Source organism: Labrus mixtus, chromosome 22 (genome assembly GCF_963584025.1).
Source record: "Labrus mixtus chromosome 22, fLabMix1.1, whole genome shotgun sequence".
Classification (NCBI taxonomy): Eukaryota; Metazoa; Chordata; class Actinopteri; order Labriformes; family Labridae; genus Labrus; species Labrus mixtus.
In genome coordinates, this window is record NC_083633.1 from 18,621,353 (window position 1) to 18,644,830 (window position 23,478).

General features: G+C 41.5%; 1 protein-coding gene across 12 annotated transcripts in view; it reads left to right on the forward strand.

The window, feature by feature from the left end:
• Positions 1 to 23,478, forward strand: part of dgki (diacylglycerol kinase, iota) — a 63,972-nt gene that overhangs the window by 13,248 nt on the left and 27,246 nt on the right. For all 12 annotated transcript variants that reach the window (XM_061029359.1, XM_061029361.1, XM_061029360.1 and 9 more), the window contains exons 2-3: positions 19,217 to 19,325; positions 23,258 to 23,353. In XM_061029359.1, the coding sequence (XP_060885342.1) occupies positions 19,217 to 19,325; positions 23,258 to 23,353 (205 nt within the window). The remainder of the gene's footprint in view (positions 1 to 19,216; positions 19,326 to 23,257; positions 23,354 to 23,478) is intronic.

The window sequence follows — 23,478 nt, forward strand, 5'->3', positions numbered from 1 at the left end:
CTCTCAAGTGGTAAAATTAAATCAGTCACAACATCATGGACAACCCAAACCCAACCTCGATGGAGATGAAATGCTCTTTTAGATGCTAAATAGAAAAAACCAACCAATAACACGGTGCCAAATGATGAATAAAGAAACAGTGGTCGAAGAAGTATCAAAGAATAAACTGTCAAACTAAAAAGGACAAAATGATTTACACTGCCATTTTGATTGCTATCACTAGATATTCTAGGTAGAAATACTTCCTGTATTCCACATGTCTTGACTTGGTATGTTTTTGTGATCTTAAGGGTGTGATTCCCAGGATCTCTAGTACTTTCTTCAGACTTTGTTATCGCTGATCTTGTCTCCAGTTTGCATCTTTAAACACCTATTTGCATCTGTCTGTCTTTCCATAGACTTTACATTTGTGCTTCCTGGAGTTTTGCATCATTTCTAATCAGAACTTTTAGAAGAGTTTCAGTGTTAAAACCCCTCCTAAAGTCCTCAAAGAATTCAGAGCCTCTCACTATTTCTGCATGCCCAAACATGCAGCGTTAAAGCAAAAACCTCAGTTATGCTACACAGCTTCAGGAGCGTTGACATGAATATGTAAAAAATTAGTCACAAGTGAGAAAATCCAGTCAGAGTCCCGTCAGTGTGTTTGACGAGGTGCGATCATCCAGTGATGTGTTAAGTGATAAACTTGTTCATTTTGTTTTTTTGTGTGAAATCAATATCTAATTTTTTTTTTTTTTTTTTTTTACCTTTTCCTTGTTCCTCACAAGTTTGCGAAGCACCTGGAGGCTGTGTGTGTGTGTGTGTGTGTGTGTGTGTGTGTGTGTGTGTGTGTGTGTGTGTGTGTGTGTGTGTGTGTGTGTGTGTGTGTGTGTGTGTGTGTGTGTGTGTGTGTGTGTGTGTGTGTGTGTGTGTGTGTGTGTGTGTGTGTGTGACAGTTCATTTAGGGTGCAGTATGTTTTTTCAGGCGTTAATGTCTCCTGTGGGGCTGGCATCGACAAATGGATCATTACGTGTCTGTTACACCTCTGTGTTGTCGTTGATGCTTTTGGGGAGGAGATACAACAAACTGGGGCTGCATTATACTGACATTGCAGAAACAAATGTGATATAAAACAGGAGATTTAGCGGACGCTTACATTGTCTTATCCATGTACCAGTACACAACAAAACTTCCCTTCAATTCATTTTTTTGTAAGGGGGCTTTTAATGCCTTTATGTAGAGACAGGACAGTGGATACAGTTAGAGAGAGAGTGGGGAACGACGTGCAGGAGAGGAGCCACAGGTGGTATTCAAACCCAAGCCGGCGGCCCACGAGGCCTTAACCCTCTGCACATTGACCGCTAGGCCACCGGCGCCCCCTTTCCCTTCTATTTCCAACACACTTAGCACAGCTACTCTGACACAAACTTGATGTTCAGCTGCAGCCACATACTAACGCTCAGTATTTTTGCCAGAGAGCTGACGAGCACGAGGTTGAAACGCAATTATGAGAATATAAATTATGACAGGAAAACAAACAGCGGTCGCCTCGGTACATTTAAAGCATCAAAGAGGCTTTATCTGTAACCCTAAGCTTGTTGCATACTTACATGTGAAACTCAGACTCTGCATGCACAGCGGGGGCGGCTTGCAATGAGCATGGAGAGACTGTGACCTTGTGTCTTGAATGTCATTTGTGTCAAAAAAAAACAACATGTTTATTCGCATTAGTTGACGCTGCATGTCCATGTGTATAAAGTATGCAGCCCGTACACATGGATAATAACACATGATTATGTAGTGTACAATTACATCAAAAGGCGTGAACAAATCAGCATGCAAGTACTCTATGACATCACAATCCTCACTTTGAAAAGATCATTTCAACTTTTTAGCGCATCTCCTTTGGAGCCTTTCTACAATAAAAGTTTAATTTCAGTTTAAAGACTTGTATGGGGAATTCCCCGAAAACTTATTAGAACTCAACAAACTCATTTACTTTCATTTGTTCTTGTTAATAATCCATTTCTTCCTTATAACTCTGCCTATCTCGGCGTGGCTGATGTGTGTGCACGTGTGTGGTTTCTGCATTATGTCGAGTTGACACTCCACCACTATGACTGTTAGTCAGATCACAGACAATAAGCAGCTCTCCTCTCTCACTCTCTTCACTCTCTCTTTCCTACTTATAGAAACAGAGTGGGTTCACTGAGTGGGAGTTTTTGGAAAAAGATACTCTGCTGACTCTGCTGGACGAAAAAAGAGAGAAAGAAAGAGAGAGACTGAAGAGGCAGAGTTGGCCTCTTAAAATATGAGCTGATACAGTAGATATTTCAAACCTGAAGAGGAATATTTGTGCATGTGTGTTTCTTAATTTTGTATTTATTAGAGCTGGATTCAAATACCTCTTGTGACGGCTTTTGAAATTGTTGCATTTAAAAGCTTTTTTAGGGACCTGTTGATGAAGCAAAAACTGGGAAAACATTGTTTTGGTGGCGCAGCGGAAATATATTTTCTGCTGCCTTATTATTTTGTCATGCCTCACATTTTTTTTAAATTATCTTTTACAGCCAGGGGTGATACGTTCACCCTGGAAATTATGTTAATTCACAACTTACTCTGCAACAACTTACATGTTTAGAAGGAGAAATGGCAGAACCTGACTAATGTTTCATAAGAAGATAATGAAATGATTTGTTATATTTATGTATCTGAACTTTTTGGGAAGAATGATCATGTACTTCTTTGGGTAAATAATCCACTGTCTGCTTGTTTTGAGTGCTTGGTGTGTACGGCATTATTAGGACGCCAAGCACCGACCTCGGAGCGTGGACCCTCTTGGAATGCAAGGACATGTTCTTTCTCTCTTTCTGCCTGTTTGAGCACATTTTTTGGGCGCCTGAACATGCCTGAAAACTCACCAAAATTGTCTTGCACATCAGGAACGTGTTTCTTGAGCGATGTTTTACACAATAAAGCCGTTTTCACATTTGCACTCCTGTAAATATCTAGATAATCTCAGGACCCTGAACACCTGTCTCATGAAATAGATGTAGATTTTCACATTAAGGCCCCGATCGTTTCATTTTCCACAACAGGGTCCTAAGTCTCTGACTAGACTCTTCTCCTCTGTCGCCCCCCGGTGGAGGAATGAACTTCCAAACTCCATGTGATCTGCAGAGTCCCTCTGCACCTTTAAGAAAAAGCTAAAGACCCAGCTCTTTCATGAATACCTACTAACTTAATGATGATGGTCTCCATATTATTGATGATGATGATGGTAATGACGATGGTTTTTGTTTGATAACGACGACTTATAAGATGATTTCTATACTGATTAGAGCTCTCAAGAACTGCCCTCAATGTTGTGCTTTGCCTCTGGTCACTTCCTGTCAGCACCTGTGTGTCCAATCAGACTCAAAGCTGATCGTTTGCTCTTACTGACATTGTTCCCTTTTTTCTAGATCCTTGCTTGTGTTGTTCTTACTCTCTGATGTACGTCGCTTTGGATAAAAGAGTCTGCTAAGTGAATTGTAGAATTGTAGAATTTTCCACAAATTGAAGCTGGATTAATTGCCCTTTACAAACTTTAGGGTTTCCCCTTGTTTATGAAAATAGCAAGAAGCACTAAGTTTTATGGAAATACCACGTGTGTCATCATCCCTTTTATTGGAAAACACCTTCAGCTGATTTTTTAAAGGTTTTTTTATTGGCACGTCTTTGATTTGGGAAACCACTTTTTCTATTACGGAGAAATGCTTCAAATGTAATTGAATGCATTCCAGTTAAATTTTGAGTGTTTGAGAAAACAGTGGGTGGATGGAGGGATAAAGATGATTGAGCGGAGAGGTGGATGAGGTTGAGTCGGGGAAGGAGAGAGAGAGAGAGAGGATGTGTGAAGGAGAGAGGATGAGGAGGAGGAGGAGGATGAGCAGAGAAGCCAAGGCCTTTGGGCAAAGCCAAGACCGCCTACAGATGCTCTCTCCTTCACCCCCCTCCTCCTTTTCTCTTTCTTTATCTGTCCTCTTCTCTCTCTTCACGTAGCCCTTTGTCCTCTCTTTCATCTGCAATCTCTGTTTTTCTCTTTCTCCTCCACCTCTCTCTCTCTCATCTAACTTTCCCTCCTTTGTCTTTCTCTCCTCCTCCTCCTCCTCCTCCTCCTCCTCCTCCTCCTCCACCCTCAGAGGAGAGGAATGTAGGCCAACAGAGGAGTGAAGTTAAGGGCATGCCTGCTCACTCTACTCACACACACGCACACACACACACACACACACACACACACACACACACACACACACACACACACACACAGACCTTCACCTTCTCAATCGAAGGACAAATAAGATGCGCACGTGTTTGTTTGAAATCCCGCAGAGACGTAGAAATGTTGAGATATAGATCTGAACTTTCTGTCCCGTCATGCGGGGAGGCAGATTAGAAACAAGCAGAACCGAGAGAAAAGCAACGACGTGATCTGTGTCCCAAGTAGAGATGTATAGGTCATAATCATTCTGGTCAGGTTTTCAATGTATTCACATGACTGAAATTACAAAATATATATAATCAGCCAATAAAAAGAGTCTGTAGATATTCTAGTAAGGCCCAGTAGTTCACTAACAAGGCTTATATTGCTCAAAATAATCCGTAATAAGAGACAAGAAATCAACGATTAGTACATTTATTCACCTTTTTTTAAGTCCTGTAATGAACTTGTGAGCAAACAGATGTTTACTTAAATATGAAGGATGAATTAAAGTCCTATATTTGTGCTCTGTTTTTTCTTCTCAACCAGCTCCTTAAAGCATAAGTGATCCGTTCTGTTCACCAGCTGTAGTTGTTTTCTATATCTGACTATCGATGGTGCTTTGAGGGCATCAAAGTAACGACCTGAATGTGTCGACTTAATATCATGGCAATCTATACAATGGCTGCTGAGACATTTAAACAGACAGTAATTATATTCACACTCTGGGAATAATGAATGACGGGCACACCAGCATCATTTTCCCTACGGTAGAATCCAGTGGATGAACTCTCTGGAGCTTCTTCACTACATTTAATTGGCTCCTGCTTTCCACAGTTCCAATTTGATTGACAGGTGTTGGTGCATACTTACTGTACTGGGACACTCAGTAATTTCTAGAATATGGAAGAAAATCACAATCATGAAGACTGAATTCAGAGGGAAAAAAAAAAAAGTAGAGAGGGTGAAATGACATGCGTGTTTTTGAGAGATTTTTATAAATAGAGGGAGGAAGGTCAGAGGGAAAGAGTCAGACTTCCTGGATCCAGACTCACAACCGGACACACACACACACACACACACACACATTTTACATTGTACCGTTTGTACTAGTATCAGAGCCAAAATGTATTATATTAACAAATCCACAGGTTGTTTTTTCTTTTTGCATTGTTGTTGTTGCAGCTAAAGATTTATTTAATGAAAGAGATTATTTGGATTCACTTCAGTGTCTTTAGATCACGGTTATTTTGTGTAAACCTATGTGCAATATGAAGCTACGAGCTAACCAAAGTGTGCTAACATTAGCACGCTAACACAACAATGGAAGGCCACAGGCGATCATCCTCAAGCAAAGGACAATGTTGTCCGCCGCCTGCGCTAAATGGTGCTTCATTCTGCTGTGTTGATGATCAGTAATAGCTCTTTTTCGATGAATATATGTTTTCCTTTCTTCTTTAATAACAATCACCTCTAACTTTGTGCTATTTTGGAATCTGTCTCTGACCGTGAAACTGCATGAATGTCTTCATTTTTCATCATAATCCTTGTTTTCCCTTTTTCTCTCTGAGTGCTTTGCATGTATGTAAAACGTGAATGTTTTCACAAGAACTGAGTGTTCTCCAGAAGTGCCTGCATGTCAGCTTTTGTGTGTGAGCGTGTGCACGCGTGTGTGTGAGAAGACGGTGATCTAATAAGAGTTGATGGTGTACCCGGCTGCAGCTGCTCTCACACACCCACACACTGTCAGAGACACACAGAGCGGAGACGAGCGGCCTATAATTAAATATATTTTACTTATTAAAGCAGAGAAAAAAAAAAGTTCAGTCACGATCACGCTGGTGAAAAGTTTTTTTGTATAGAAATATGAGCACAGGCGGGGAAGTCAAATGTAGCATCAATAAAATACTTTTTTATACTTCAGAATTTAAACTTTTTAAACTGTCACACCTTTACTCAGATTTAGTATGCATTCAACAGGCAATCAACTTCTGATTTAAGGTTAACCATTGACTCATTTGAAGCGTCAAAAACAAACTATAGGGACGCCGGATAGCCTAGCGGATATGTTGTGCGTCCCATGTACGTAGGGTCATCGCAGTGGTCAACGGTTTGAATCCGACCTCGGCCCTTCATGCATCTCATCCCCCACTCTCTGCTCTCAACATTTCCTGTCTCTCTTCAGCTGTCCTATTCAATAAAGACATAAAAGACTAACAAAAATAACAATAAAAAACAAAAACAAACCTTTTGTTACTTTAGTATAAATGTTTTTTACCCTCAGAACGCACTTTTAAAAAACAGTTTTCTTGTTCTTCTAAACTAATCATGACCAGGTGAACTAAAGCTTCTTCACAAGGAAATTCCTCCAGAAATAGTTTTGCAGAAGTTGCACCAGTTGCTTCGAAAGTGTTATAACTCAAAGAAGTGTGAACATTTCTTTTGACATAAACAACGGAAATTCTTATTTCATCACAACATCAGCATCATGAAACCCTGAAAAGACCACGGCTGATCTTGCAGGCAAAAGATCTGAAACTAGTTATTGTTCTGACATAAAATGCATCAATTCTATTTAAAGTAAAGCTTCTCTTCCTTTTAGAATTGGTAACGGCTTTATTGGCCAATAGGAACGTTTAAAGTCGTTCTTACAGTTCAATAAACATAAAAGCAAAAACAACAAAATGCAAAAGTCAGACAGCCCCATATCAGTCAACACCTTACAAGCATGATAACTTCTGCTTATAAATTTGCCTTAACATAAATTAATGTATGATAAGATGGCATTTTTATTAACTGCATTAAAGGCCGGTTTAGATTCTGAAAAAGTCAGATGCTTCATCACACAGCGAGTCTGAGTATTTAACGAGTTGTGCAACTATTTTAAACCAGCTCCAGGGTTTACTGATCGATCGATATTCTATGCTCGCTTTGCAGAAATTGACCAGTGTAGCATGTTCCTAATGTTCATGGAAAGTATCTCCTTTTCACAAGATGGAAACTATTGAGATATCCTACATACGGAAATGCAATTATTCAGATTATTACCAGAATCCAGGACACTTTAACGAGGCCACTGACACAAAGACGACCATGTCAGAGTGGATCTCATTTGGTTTGTCCGTGCCTTGCATGTGCCGGGTCATGCTCCTGATCCCAGGTGATGTGTCTCCTGCACATCTGCTTTGTCACCTTTGCTCGTCGTTCAGCTCGTGGTCAAGATTCGACATGTTCTCCGTCATGTCTGCTCTTATCCGGGTCACATCAGGACCACATCTAACAGTCTTTTGTGTGTTTTTTTTTATCTGGACATAAGTGTGCCAATTGTGCCGCTTTCATGTCCCGCAGGTGCATCACGTGTTTTATTTGGTGGATAATAGGGATAGTAGGGGGGGAGGAGGGGCTGCTGGGTAAAAAAAACAAAACAACAACATTCATGCTGGTAGCTAGCTGGTTGTCATCCTGCAGCAGACGTTTGCGTTTTGTGACAAACAGACTGGGAGGAAGACAGACAGACAGACACACACACACACACACACACACACACGGGGAGGAATGCTGCTGTACACTCAGATAAAAACAGGGAAGGAAGTCTGAGTGCGGTTGCCATGACTACCGCACCCTTCACACCCTGCCCTCCTTTTTACACCACATCAACAACACGCTGACCACCACCAGACGAACGAAAAAGCAGGGAGATGAGATGGGAAAGCGTTTGAGATTATCTCCAAGTGTGTGTGCAGATAAGAAGTTGTGCCGCGCAGAATGACAATTAATTACCACACGATAGAGGCGCTATCTGGACCTCGCTGTGCTAACGTGTGTGTGTGTGTTGTGTGTGTGTGTGTGTGTGAGCGTGTGTGTTGATTTCTTCCTGCTATTGTCACTTGTGGCATGTGTGCAGTCATGTTCCTGTGTGTTTCGGTGGGCTTGGGGTCAGACTGAGGCTGAATTTTCAGTGTTGTATGATTCAGCTGCATGATAGTTTGTGTTTTCTTTTTAATTAAAACCAGAAAACAAATGAAATACTAATTTGCATCTCCCTATGTATCTCCAAATATGCATTTTTTGGATACACATAGACATTTTCGGATTGTTTAAAATCCTCTACTCCTCAAGCAAAATAATCCATCCCATACAATCCATTTATAGAATTGTGAAGATGGAAGATAATCCTTAAAGTCCAGCAGCAGATTTGAATATCACAGGACAAGAATTTAACAGCGTTAACACAGTCAAAAATGAAAATATCCTCTACTTTGAAGATTGCAAGATAAACCGTTTCACCATTCACATTGCAACATGCAGGAACTTGCAATTACTTATGTAATATTTGCCAACTCTGTGCATTGCTGCATGACATTACACTGCCCAAAAGTTCCTCTTTTTTTTTTAAGTTTATGACCCTGTAATGTTACTGACATTAATTAATAAAAGATAGTGTTTTCATGCAGCTCTAATATCAGTTTAAGTCCAGTTCTTCAACATGTACACACACACAGAAGAAGCAGCTTTTGCAGAGTTGCAGCAGCAGTGTTAGCCTTCTGCCAGTGTCTGCAAACGATGCATTCAAGTGCAATACTGAGTGTAGGTTACCCACATTTCTGCAGAGCTCAGAGTCCCAGCAAATATCAGATAATTGAAGGTACACTGGTGTAGTTTGTCGACAAAGACCGGTTTTAGGTTTATTACAAGTGACAGCAGATTTTGTGTGATGCTTAAGCCCTCTTTGTCCTCCTTCGTTAAGTGTGTTTTTGTGTGTGTTTGCATATGTTGATGGACCTTTATCCATCACAGTCCATTACCTGAGGCACTGAGAGGAGTCCTGCACACACACAAACACACACACATGTAGAACACACTCCGGGCATGCTGTGTCACCAGCGGCAACGAGCGATCCTTTCACGCTGACCCACATAGAGAGGGAGAGAGAGAGAGAGAGAGGAGAGGATGAATGGAGGTAGAGAAACGGGGGAGAGATATAAAGAAAAGGAAAGATTGAAAAGAGAGAGAGATAAAGAAGCAGAAGTGGAGCAACAGAAGAAAAGAACGATCATCGAGCTGAGTGGAGGACGTGCTGACTGAGTCTTCAAGTGTCCTTTACTGTCAGCTTTAATGTTTGAGCTCTTTACCTGTGTGTGTGTGTGTGTGTGTGTGTGTGTGTGTGTGTGTGTGTGTGTGTGTGTGTGTGTGTGTGTGTGTGTGATACTGTGTCGTCATTAAGATTTAAACTGTAGCGTTCAGCTGACGGATCTCTCAAGTGTCTGGTTTTCTCCTCTGTCGTTTCAAATGTCGGCCGTCATTTAAACGCGCTTAGTGATGAACTCCGATGTCACCAGCGTTGTCACCGGTGCGACTGACACGACGCCTCACCGGCTTCTCAACTGCAAACGCCGCAGGTAACGTTAGCTGTAAACGCTGGAGGTCATAGGTCAGCATGGGAACCCCGCCCCCCCCCCCCCCGCCCCAACAATCCAGCTCTCAATTCCATGATGTCATAATATATTTCAGACATTAGACAACACTGTATAATACAGAGTTGACTGGGAAAGCATGTTTTTTTTTAAGTATCATGCACTCTGTGATTATTGAATGTACACTTAGTGATCTGGGCTTCATAAATCATTTAGCTGCTGAGCTGCAGACTGTGTTTAACTTTGGCCCATGCTCAGACTTTTGTAGTCTTATGGGTTTTTGAAGTCGTTAGTGAGATAAATTGATTCTGACTGCATTCACTATGTTGATTCAAACAACAAAACGCTGATGCTATGAGGCACATTACCTGGAGTTTCCTGCTCGGTCTCTTAACTCTGCTCAGACTTCAAGGACTAAATGTCTTTCTGAATCTGAATTATTCTTAAAGAGGACATATTCTCCCCCCTTGTCCAGCTTTTCAAACAGTCCCCCTGTGGTCTAAATGAAACATCTGTGCTCTGCTTTGGTCAAAATATAACATGAATCAAGCACCAGAGGAGGTTTGTGACCCTGTATAAACCAGCTCTCTCAGAACGCTCCGTTTTGGTGTGTGTGTCTCTTTAAATGAATTATCCCGGTAGACATCACTCCTCTTTAGCGAGAACAAGAATGGCCGACTTGCGCAAAAGTTTTGCTCTAGGCTGGGGGTGGAGTCCATGGGTGGAGATTACCAGAATCCCACTGTGACATCACAAAGAGAGCACATTTGAAACTGAGCATTTTTCTGTATGCAGACCACAAACAAAGGACTGGATGGGTTCATTTCACATTTTGTGGGTCTGTAGACGCTCAGGTTACCCAGATATACGTTCAGAAACGCTGTAGTGGATTTTTCATATTATGAGCCCTTTAAAGTATGATTGCCTTGTGCATATTTTATAGGAGTTTCAGTCTTTATGAGCTGCTTCTGCCCTGAGGATGATTTGTGAATATGGCAGTAAGTCTCTACAGTGGTTGGGAAAAAGCCCTTGGACAAACCAAAACATTCAAATGAATCGTCTTCCTGCCTTATACGTATGAAGAGAACATTTATGTGAAGCTACAAACTGAAACTGGGAATGTGTTACACTGCGGCACGAGTGACGATTCACACTTTCTTGTGTTAAAAGCATGACTTATTGCAGAATGTGTAATACTTTCAGTAGTATTACTTTGCAATGAGAATGTAAAATCCACAGGAACAGATTATTCTCTCGGCTTTCTGTGAAGAACTAACATCCTTAATCAGCGTAAAAAGGCCGATAACATGTGGCTCTTTCTGGACTTCAAATCCTCGTATCAGTGAATTCTGTGCTGCACAAACATTCAGCTAAATGCCTCTCTGAATACCACTGATAACGTGTGTGTGTGTGTGTGTGTGTGTGTGTGTGTGTAAGCCTGAGCCCCTGTGCTTCTGTGTGTGTGTGTGTGTGTGTGTGTGTGTGTGTGTGTATCTCGGGTTGCCTTTGCCAGGTTATCTCTCTTACGTAATGATCCAAAAATAGAACGGATTCACCTGTACGGGAAAAAAGGATGAGAGGAGAAAAGACAGAAAATTGAGAGCGTTAAAAAAGACAGAAATTTGTAAAAGAGGCAAATGTGTACATGAAATGTTTGTGCAGCCATTCTTTACTGTTTCCCTGCATAAAGTCCCATCCTATCTCATCCTATAATAACCCAATAATAAGAGATTTATCATAAGAATATGTGACATCGCTTACCATGTTTTTTTGGTGTTTTCAGTTCAGGATTAAATAAATGTATTGAACATTTTCAGTTAATATGCAGCTAACATAACATTTTAACATTTTCAATTATCAACAAGTTTTTATTAGCATTTTCAATCTGCAGTGAAAACACCAATAACTCAAAATATCACTCATAGTTTTGGGCTTTTCTGATGATATTAAAACAGGTAGATATATTTGATTTGAACTAGTTAATTTAAGATTAAAATTCTTGTATGGTGACGACCCTAGCATAAATGTTGTCTGTGATATGCTGTTAATCTCTAAATTGATTACTCTGTGTGTCTGCGTTTACCTTTTAATCTGTGGAGTCAGAGGTGACGTTGAGGACAGAGGTGAGGTGTTGTGGATCCAGTGTCAGAGTTCATTGGACACCACCGATCACACACACTCGCTCACTATTGATTTTTCTTTTATTCACTATTCCCTCCAGTTATGATCTTCTCGTACCATTTTCTTTTGCCTTCCTCAAACATGAGCTGATCCCTAAACCGTAAATTTTTACTGCTTACTGTAAGCTCACCTGAGTAAACACACACAGAGACACACACACACACACACACACACACACTCTGTGACTCAGTGCAGAGCTCAGATGTCTGGTGTCAGGTCTCTGTTGCCCATCAAGGCGATCGGCGTAATTACCTGACCGTGCTGCGAGTGTCGGGGAAATAAGTGCCGGCTGACTCATTCTGCTCGGGAGAAAATACAAAGATATCAGCGGCGGATTAAGAGAGAGAAGTTCTCAGAGTAACAATGATAAATGTTGGAGCAGGCAGACGGAGAGGAAGGAGAGGGAGGGGGAAGAAGGTGCGATGGTTTCACCGGCTTCTCGGCTACAGGTGAGCTGCTGCCAGGTGAAATTCTGCCTCTAGGAGAATGATATAACTAGAGTGGGACATCATTTTATTGTAGTTTTTGTTTTAGTGAAGTGGTTGTGAAACAAATTAATTCCTGACAGCCTAAATGTAAGGCTGGAGTTTTAATGGCTCTGGATGTTAGTAACTGTTGAAGGCTAATGGTGACAGCTTTTAGCGGGGAGCTATCAGGACTGTGCAGGTGTGTGCAAGAACATGTTTTCATATCTCATAACTTAAAGTGGAAGATTTGCTCTAGAAAAAGAACCTCATTGATGTTCACCAAAGTTTACCATTGTGTAAAAATGTGTGCTTTTTTTTGTGTTGCCCCTTGTCTCATATGGTGCTAATTCCTTTCCTTTTATTTCATCAACATTAGCTACATGTTCTCAGCCAAAACTTGTCAAATATTGCAGTTTGTTCAGTGGCCCTTAACTCCAAAAATGACACCCTATGTATGTGTTAAGCCCCGTGTCCACCTAGCGGTTTTTTGTTCCGAGCTGCAGCGTCTTCATTTGTTTTCAATGTGTAGAGAGCGATCGCAGCAGCATGCTGGCTACTGGAAGAACGCGCAATGCCCAGCATCTTTATTTCCGAAAGCTCCGCCTTTTTGGTGCGGCCACTCCGATCGCTCAAGTGGAAAAAAGTTAAACTTTTCAGAAAGGCGCCTGTTGAGATCATCGGCGCTCTTTTCCAAATGTAAGACATTCCCCTTAGTTTTATGTCTTGTACCCACCTCCGTCTCTGATCGGGAAATAAACAATCTAAAATATAAAACCTGCAGTAAAAAGTAACGGATCGGCTGTTGTCAACAGACTGTTGCCATGGAGACAGGACGGACTTGCAGCGCTTTTTTTTCCTCAGTGCGCAAACGCTTCATGCAAGCGCTCCCGTGCGCACAGCCAGCACTTTGCTACCAGGAAAAACAAACACTCTTTGTAGGTAACTTTACAGAAATCATTGTAATTTCAGTAATTTAACCTCCAGGTTGAAAGCCGTGTTTGACCCATCCAACGACGCTGAATCCCAACCGCACTTCTCTCACTCTTTATTCTGCGTCACATGACTTAGTCGCCACATCAGAACATTTCCCTGATTGGTCCTTACAGGTCATAGTTTGAAGCACAGGGCTAATTTCCAAGCTGCCGTATTTGACAAAGCATTAGACTGAAATCGGTAAATCTCAAACATACAGTGATGGGACATTTCCAGCTTCAAGCAGCGGGTTAAAACTCCTGAGCTGACTCGGTTCAGATGACACAGGTGGTCTCTTAATGTGAGCTGTAAGTTAACTTTTGAAAATCCCCGAGTTAACATTTTCCTATACAGAGAAACCGGCTTCACACTAAAACCCACACTGGAGCAGTTGTGTGCCTCTTTTGTCAAACAACTTCTCCCACATAATCACAACATCTTCTGCTTCGCGAGGCAGAGGATGTTCAATTCGATTCCTCCCACTTGCAGCTGCCTTTTTTTTTTCTTTTTCGTGGCTCTTACTTTTTTTGTTCTCGCTTATCTTTAATCAACAACACTGCTGCCTAGTCATGGTGAAAAGACGGCCGCGAAGGAGCAGTGGAAGCATATTTAAACCACCTGAAAACAAGCTGAAGAAACAGCTCCTCATATTTTTACTCATTAGCATCGTCACAGTGGATTTGTATTTTAAAAACAGGTGACAAATTAAAGATTTGACACCTTTCTCATGTGTCTATGATCTGCATTTAAGACAGAATATAATCTGCTCTTGTATCAGTAACAGCGTTTGCTTTCTACTGTAAAGTTGCTGAAACACATGCACACACACATGAACACACAAACACACCATATTCTCTACCAATATAATTACTGGATGAGCTGCCGATGCTCCCGCTGTGCAGTTGGCATAGCAACGCTGACAACCCACCTCTGCTGGAGGAGGAGGAGGAGGAGGAGGAGGAGGAGGAGGAGGAGGAGGAGGAGAGGGAGGAAGAGGAAAAATAAGGAGAGGATGAAAAAGAAGAGCAGTTATGGTAAAAAAAAAAAAAAAAAGAAAGGAGGAGCAACAAGAGAAAAGAGGGAGATTAGAGAGGAGGTGGAATATCTGACAGAGCTGAATTTGATAAAGACAGTGGAGGAAGAGGAGGAGGAGGAGAGTGGAGGAGGAAGAGGAGGAAGATTAGTTCCAGAGATAGAAAAAGAGGAAGGGTCCAGAAGAAGAGGAGGGAGGCAGGATGATGAAGAGAGAGGGAGTAGGTGGTGTTAGAGCGAGAGGAGCAGAGAGCAGCTGCATTCAACTCCTCTATTCACGTTTTCATTTCATCTCTAGAGCGGAGGTTTGTTTAGCACACTGAGAGTCTCTCGCTCTCATACCTGACTTGTTTGAATGTGAGCAGTTAGTGAGACAACACTTCTTTACAAATACGCCTTTGATGCGTCTACAGATAATCTAAGAGTGCATTTATCATCTATCACTTCAACAGACTCTTAATTATTTAACCTTGTCAAGTCCATATTTATAGAAAACACTTTGATTTAGTTTCATATCAACAAAATCAAACTTCTTCTTCCCAAAGGAAGTTGGATCTGCAGCAGGCATCAAGACCTGATAAGCAATTACATTTTAGGACTTCATCTGACATCCTTCGGGGGAAAAGAGGGGGGTCCCCAGCAGGGGCTAATGCCATAAGGGGGTCCTAAGATAGACTTTATTAATCCTGCAAGGGACAAATCCAGTTTTACACTCTGTTGTTGTGACATGCTAATCACACATACAGACTGAAATACACCCACATGTACAAACAGGATCCTGTGGACATGCACTGAAGGAGAGATGACAGAGTGAGGGGGCTGCACACAGTGAACACTACTGAGCTCCTGAGCTGCTCAAGGGCACCTGGCAGTCCCCAGGAAGTCAACTGGCAACTCTCCAGCTACCAAATTTCCAGCGGGACTTGAACCGGGCGGGACTTGAACCGGCGGCCCTCCGCTTCCACGCCCAAGTCTCTACAGACTGAGCTACTGCCGCCCCTTCGCACGGCAAAGTTTGGGTACCCCTGTTTTAGAGCATATACTGTACTTTAAAGTTTTATTCTTTGTTAGTAAAAGAATAATGCAACAATATTCAACTGTATCGAATCAAATCTGACCTCTTTAATCCACATGTTTAAACATCTTCACATTTTTAGATCCACATGTTTCAACATCTTTAAATCCACATGTTCAGCATTTTAAATCCACATGTTTCAACATCTTTAAATCCACATGTTTAAACATCTTTAAATCCACATGTTTCAACATCTTTAAATCCACATGTTTCAACATCTTTAAATCCACATGTTTCAACATCTTTAAATCCACATGTTTAAACATCTTTAAATCCACATGTTTAAACATCTTTAAATCCACATGTTTCAACATCTTTAAATCCACATGTTTCAACATCTTTAAATCCACATGTTTCAACATCTTTAAATCCACATGTTTCAACATCTTTAAATCCACATGTTTCAACATCTTTAAATCCACATCTTCACATCTTTAAATCCACATGTTTCAACATCTTTAAATCCACATGTTTCAACATCTTTAAATCCACATCTTCACATCTTTAAATCCACATGTTTCAACATCTTTAAATCCACATGTTTCAACATCTTTAAATCCACATGTTTTAACATCTTCTCAGGCTATTGTTGGCTGATGTGGTTGTGTTCTTTCAGGAGTCGCTCCGGCTTTGTTTGGCCGTCCTTCCTGTTTATTTGAATGCTTTTTAAACGTGCTTATTTATAGAGTGCAGCGAATTTAACTGGCCTTTTTTATGCGGACAAATCTACTTAAAATAACTCTCAGGCAAAGTGTGTGTGTTTCTGTGTGCAGTCACAGAAGCTTGACACTACATTTTGTGTTTGTGTGTGTGTGTGTGTGTGTGTGTGTGTGTGTGTGTGTGTGTGTGTGTGTGTGTGTGTGTGTGTGTGTGTGTGTGTGTGTGTGTGTGTGTGTGTGTGTGTGTGTGTGTGTGTGTGTGTGTGTGTGTGTGTGTGTGTGTGTGTGTGTGTGTGTGTGTGTGTTAGTGTGTGTGTGTATTTTAGAAGAGAGCCTTAATGCCTGTGATCCTGCCTGCTTTTAGTAGATTAGGGCTCACTCAAATGTAATGGTGCCCACGACCTCTCAATGAGAGAGTGTGTGTGTGTGTGTGTGTGTGTGTGTGTGTGTGTGTGTGTGTGTGTGTGTGTGTGTGTGTGTGTGTGTGTGTGTGTGTGTGTGTGTGTGTGTGTGTGTGTGTGTGTGTGTGTGTGTGTGTGTGTGTGTGTGTCAGTGTCACTCTGCGTAGAAGTGTGTATCCATTTACCTTGTTTTGTGTTGAGTACATGGAGTACAGTGATGCATCTGAGCTCTGACTTTCACTCTCTGCCTGTTTAGACACCAATCACTCTACGGATACACACTTTAATGCAAGGATCATCTCATTATGCTCACACACACACACAGATCTCATTCATTCATATATGATGATCAACTGTAATCAGTTTAGCAGAGGAAGTTAAGTGTTTTCAAAGTAAAGGTGTAACAAGTCTACAATTCACTTAGCAGACGCTTTTATCCAAAGCGACGTACATCAGAGAGTAAGAACAACACAAGCAAGGATCTAGAAAAAAGGGAACAATGTCAGTAAGAGCAAACGATCAGCTTTGAGTCTGATTGGACACACAGGTGCTGACAGGAAGTGACCAGAGGCAAAGCACAACATTGAGGGCAGTTCTTGAGAGCTCTAATCAGTATAGAAACCATCTTATAAGTCGTCGTTATCAAACAAAAACCATCGTCATTACCATCATCATCATCAATAATATGGAGACCATCATCATTAAGTTAGTAGGTATTCATGAAAGAGCTGGGTCTTTAGCTTTTTCTTAAAGGTGCAGAGGGACTCTTCATTCCACCACCGGGGGGCGACAGAGGAGAAGAGTCTAGTCAGCGCCTTAGGACCCTGGATCAGACGCCTTTCATAACGATGAGGATCTTGTTTTCACAGTTTTTGTCACCTGTGCCATGTAGGTCGTGTTTCAGTGCCGTTGGTTCCTTTGTCGGCAGGATTACAGAAAAACTAGTGGCTTGGTTTTTATGAAACTTGTTGGAAGTACTGTATGTTGCATTGGCCAAGAAGTTAAGGATCAAGTGTCGGATTAAACTCACAGTCAACCAATAATATTTCTCAAATTGTAACGTCTGTGTCAAAGGACAGTTGGCAAATTTGCAAAATGTCAGGTGGTTGGTAAGAGTAGACTGAATAAAACACGGACGTAGGATCAGTGGTGCCACCCATCGGGTTTTGAAGAAGTGTTGTGAAGCTGAGCGATGGCAGTTGCCATATTGAAGATAAGATGTACGTTATTGTCCCAAAATGGAAATTTGTCTTGGACTCTGTCTTGCTGTTTTGTTCACAACAACTAATGGTGTGATTGATTTAGTTACACAAACATGAGACTACGTTGCTAATAAATACTGTAATGCACGGCTTAACTTTACTGTTGATGGACGGAGCGGTCATGTTGGATTCTAAGCTCAGACTACTGAAGTTCCTCAAATATTTAGTAAAAACAGATCTAGCTTATGAACAACTTAAATTAGATTCCGTGTGAATGCAGATTTACCCGCTCCACCACACACACACACACACAAAAAAAGAAACAAATGATACCAAGCATAAAATACCACGAACAACTTAAGTCTGACTTCTGCCTCACACAGTCGATGTCACACATTCACTTTCTGCCTTTGGTTTCACTTCCAGATAAGTGGTTTCAATAAAACGGTCTCACCGCTCGAGTCACTTCCCTTAAAGCACTCGAGTTCTGACAGGTTGTCCTCAAATATCATCGCTTCAGTTAATGACGACACGATATTTACATTAATTTGGATCTAGTCATGAGGTTATGAAGTAGTGTGTGTGTGTGTGTGTGTGTGTGTGTGTGTGTGTGTGTGTGTGAGACTTTGTGACTTTGTATGCATGTTTTTGTGTGTGTGTGTTGTCCCCTGCCCTTTGCAGCATATGTCCAGTCACCGTACGTCCTTGCATTTGTTCTGTTGTTGTCGCCCCCGCAAAAACTATTTTTAGCCCTCGAGCCGCGAGGACGCGTACATGCATTGACTGTGAGTGTGTGTGTGTGTGTGTGTGTGTGTGTGTGTGTGTGTGTGTTTGTATGTGTCAGGGTGTGTCATCAGGTTACAGTATGCGTGTGTGTAAGTGGACTCCTCTTTGTCCTGGTTGACAATTTTAGACAGACGGCCTCTGAAACTTTCAACAGGTGATGTCAGATGCTGTGTGCAACCTTTCCCACTGACAGATAGACTGACACACACACACACACACCCACACACACACACACACACACACATCAGAACTCAAGCAACACAGGAACCCAGGTTGGTTACCTGTACCCTGTGTGCTGAGGCTCTAGTCCTTGAAGCGGGCAGCCCGGCTTTGACTCAGACCTGTGGCTACTTTCCTGCATGTCAGGTGAAAATCCAAACACACAGAAATAGATAAATATTTTGCGGACATAGAATGGGAAGTGGAAGTATTACAGGGCGAAAGTCAGAGATTAAAACATGAAGAGAGAGAGAGATGTGTGCTGACTCATCCTCTGACAGAACAGATCTGTCTCCGTCTCTCTCTCGTCACCCCAAAGTGCTGCTGGCAGTCTCTCCGCCAAGCTGTTCCCACTTCTTCTCCACCGAAATTTCCGCAGCTGAAATGTGCTCTCCCAACATGAATAATTAATTTACATGCTAAATTATACTCTCGATTTAGTTCTCTCTGTGTTGTCGCTGCTCTGTGGTGAGAGAGACGTGTCATAAAGACGGATGACAGTGTTGATTTTGATATCGCTGATCTCTCTTTTCAGACAGACTTTGATCGTTAATACTTTTTTTTTGTGTTTGTGGTTTTTTTTAGGAAAGCGATCTCCCGTTCAGGCCTCCAGCACCTCGGCCCACCTCAACCGTCGCTGCCTCCTGCATCCAACGGGCCCAACAAGGAGCTACGAACCTATGTGGACTGGACGGTCAGACATACAGAAACACCTTTTTCTACTTCTATTTCACACATGCTCAAACTTTTAAAAAACCTAAATGCAAACTGTGCATCATGCACATGGCTCCAAATACTGCACAAAAAGACTGTCTGCATTGTCCTTATTCTGTCTGGCTGAGTCACTAAATGACATTTGGATTTTTTTCATGCCAACAGATTTGTTAGCAGACTGGTTTCAGCAGCCGTATGTTCATGTGGAAGTGAAAAGAAGCTTTCTTATTTTAAGTTTTTTTTTTTTTTTTAAATGTCTTGACAACCAAAGATGGCAAAGAAAGTTTTAAGTGACAGGATGCGACTTCTTCATGGTTTGATTTCGCACGGACTTAATGGATCCCTCTTTCATAACGCCTCTCAAAGCTGAAGAAACTTAAAAAAAAAAAAAAATCTCTTCTGCTTTTTAAAATGCTGCAAAGGTCTGATGGTTAGAGAAATGCCAAATTGATGTAGAAGTGTTCCAATAAATGTCACGAATCATCTCTGCAAAGTAGAAAAGGAAGAAGTCATGAAGTGCATCAGAAAACCTCATTTCCATTGAAATCTGCCCCAACAAAAAATCAGGACATTTATAAAAGCTGGTCCACCTTATTAACCCATGCAAAACAGAACACGTCCATGTCGGCTGCACTCTTAACCTCAACCTCATCTCTTCACTTATTCTCCTTCTTGTGATGATAAAAACTGAATCCCTGCATTATCCACAAGGTCGCCATTTCAGCAGAGAAAGGTCAAATCAACGGCAAAGTTTGACAGAAAATCTTTCCCCCCGCCCAAAGAAACTTTATTTGCTGAAGTCTTTTGATGCAATCTAACCTCCTACACTTAACTGAACCCTCTGTTTCTCTTGTGTAGACACCTTAGAGAAAAGGCTCTTTGAAGCTTTAGAATAGAAGCGACGCACAATGAATATCTTTCTAGACGTGACTCACAAGTCCTGTAAACGACTTCTGTAAACGACTTCTGAGCATGTTTTTTTCGAGTTATATGACACAAAATATTTCAGAGAATCGGTGAGGTCAGGATGTGATAAGGGTGGAAATGATTCCAATACTCTCTCAGAAAATATCGACTTACAATTTTTTGACCATATAAAAGGCAGGGTTGGTAATTTTCAAAAACGAGCATGATTCTGAAAGTAGCATTCCCTCAGTGCTCCGTCTGCACCCCCTCCCCTCTGTGCTCCCTCTAAAAGCCACGCCCCCCTCACTGACATGCACGAGCGCCGTCGCTTCAGAAGCGGACCTCAGCTCATCGCTTGTGTAGAAACTACGTCGTCTCACGTCTCATTCGGCCGTTAGTAAACTCACAGTATTGAGTGTGGGCTAGTGCACGCCATGGTTAGAGAGCGAGCAGGGAGACAGGGAGGCATGTGATTGGTTCATCAGATTGGTACCTCGTGGCAGACATTGGTCAAAGTTTTTTACAGGCTTACAAACTGATACAGATGACAGATTTACTTTGTTCCTTTTTCAGAGAACACGAGTTATTAATGTCTGTCAGGACCTAAAGACAATTTACACCAAAATCTTAAAAAGTGGATCTGGAGAAAATGACCAACCCTGACTTTAATAGACAGGCCTATTCTTATTCTTATTATTACAATAGTAGAAACATGTTCATGCAAAACATAGACATTCAAGTGTAAGGATCAGGTCAGGAGTTACATTTTGTAGATATGAAATGATGTAGTACACATACGCACGATGAGATAAACATAGAGATTGATTTAATTTATGTGCTTCATTGTTACACATTCCTGATCCTGATATTCCAGCCTGTATCTGACAGTATTAGTTATGAGTGCATCCCGAACAATCTGTCGTTTTGGTCCCAAAAAAAACGTTCTAATTTACTGTTAAAACTGATTCAGTCACAGTCTGGAGTTTTTGGAATAACAACCACCATCTTTTAGCTGCACGACGATAAGCCAGACGGAGGGAAAGGCAAGGCGTGCGTCTATTTATCATCTGTTTCCAGAAAGACAAGATCGACAGAATCATCAGTTTAGGCACATTTTCAATTTGGAGCCCACAAGGCTGAGAACGCACAACAAACAAAAGACTCCTGTGTGCTCGGAAACAGCATCCGGAATACTTCAGAATCCAAATTCTTTCATGTCAAATCAAGTTCAGTAACAAGAGAGCATCATCTCTATCCGTCGCTTTAAAGAGGTGTGTTTAACTGTTGAATCAGGCATGGAGTAAATCACACACTCGTAATGATAAGCAAATAAAAAAATGTGCTGTATTATTGATCACAAGATGTGAACTGTGTCAGCCCACATCTGAGAGTCCCCTCCGGCTCTGTCTGCAGGGACACTTCCACCACGTCACCACTGGCCTTTAGCTGTCTGTGTGACACACACACACACTGGTATTCATTATACATAATCACTCATTAGTATACACTTTAGGGTTGATTTAATGCAGTGACTGACCTCCTTTTAGACCCAGATGAGTCAGATAGTGTGATTATATATTCGCTCTGGGGCTCTGAGGCTTTATCAATCACAAAATAGCGCGCTGTATTTTTTTGTTTCGTATTTTGTGTTTTCCTGTAAGTCACCAGAGAGAATGAGGAAATGGAAGTGTTTACTGATGGCCATTCAAAGGGATTTACTGCAAGCTGACTTGACTGCTGTGGCAGAAGCAGAATGTTTGCCATGATTTCCTGCAGAGAGAAAGAGAGAGACACACACGGAGAGATTAGAAGAACATCAGGCTCTTCTCGGTTTCAGTCACTTATTATTATTATCAACATTTCAGCAAAAGCAGAATTACGACAAAAACAATCAAAATACAGAACTGGAATTAAGTCTGAAAGGCGAAGACTTCTTCTGTTTCCCTTTTTTAAGTGCTACATCTAGAAATGCTAGATCTATGCTCTTGATGTTGAGTTCTTCCACATCTTACTTTTTAGAATTTCATCTGACAGAGACGGGTTACTATCGGCAGAGGGGAAAGTACAGGTAGTTTCAAATTCATCATCTTTATTAGAATCCACAATCGACTGTGGATCAGTGGTAGAGATGGTCCAGGGGTTCGATCCCCAGCTCCTGCAGCCACATACCCGATGTGTCCTTCAAAGTGTCCTCTTCAAAGTAAACGAGGGTTGAGAGTATAAAAAAGAGCATAATCATTTCTTCTTTATTTTTTTAAAATACATTTTCACCTGAGTGTATGATCTGATGATGTAAGAGACTGAGGCTCTGACGCACAAATTGTCGAGTACTTGGTGTCGACTTAAGGGGTCACCCCTAGTTGGTAATACAAATCTAGATTCATAAGATGGAGATTAATTTAGCTGTTATCGTCTCCTTTAGAAGAGAAATGGTCTTGGGGTATTTTTAGAAAACACAGTTGACGTAACGGCACAAAAGTACAAATAGATAGATACTTTTTAGATACATGACATGATACACGTCAGTGCAAAACATTAAAGGTGCGATTTAAATAACTGTGAGGTAAATCTATAAACAACAGAACAAAACACATAAGAATACTAAATGTTCCCTTCAGTAAACGTCAATAAAGAAAAATGTCATCATGGTCTTGAACCTGTACGGTGAACCCGGTGACACGTGTTCATGTTATCCACACATTATCACGTGTGTGTGTGTGTGTGTGTGTGTGTGTGTGTGTGAGTTAGCTCTTGAATCATAGTGTTTTGATTAGCACCTTGAATTAGCATCCACCGTGAAATTAGCGACCTACTCGGCAGCCTCAATTATGTGCTTGACACACTCGTTGACCGCTCTCACACCCGAGTGTTTATGCGCATATGGTTGCAGTTTAATGCGCCTGGAAATAATCTTGAATTAGAGAGATGTGCGAGTATAACGCAGGTCATTAAATCATTATCTCTCTCTCTCTCTCTCTCTCTCTCTCTCTCTCTGTGTGTCTGCAGGAGAACGCAGTGAACGGGGATCACCTGTGGATGGAGACGAGTTGTTCAGGAGAGCTGTGTTATCTCGGAGAGGACACGTGTCTGCTGAAGACCGCAGTGAGTATACACACACTGAACACTGCTACTCCACTACTTGATTTATTTCAGATGAAGCGCTTTATTCGCGTGTAAACGACCTGATATTCCTCAGTGTTTAAAATCAAAATGGTAGGTCGTGTTGA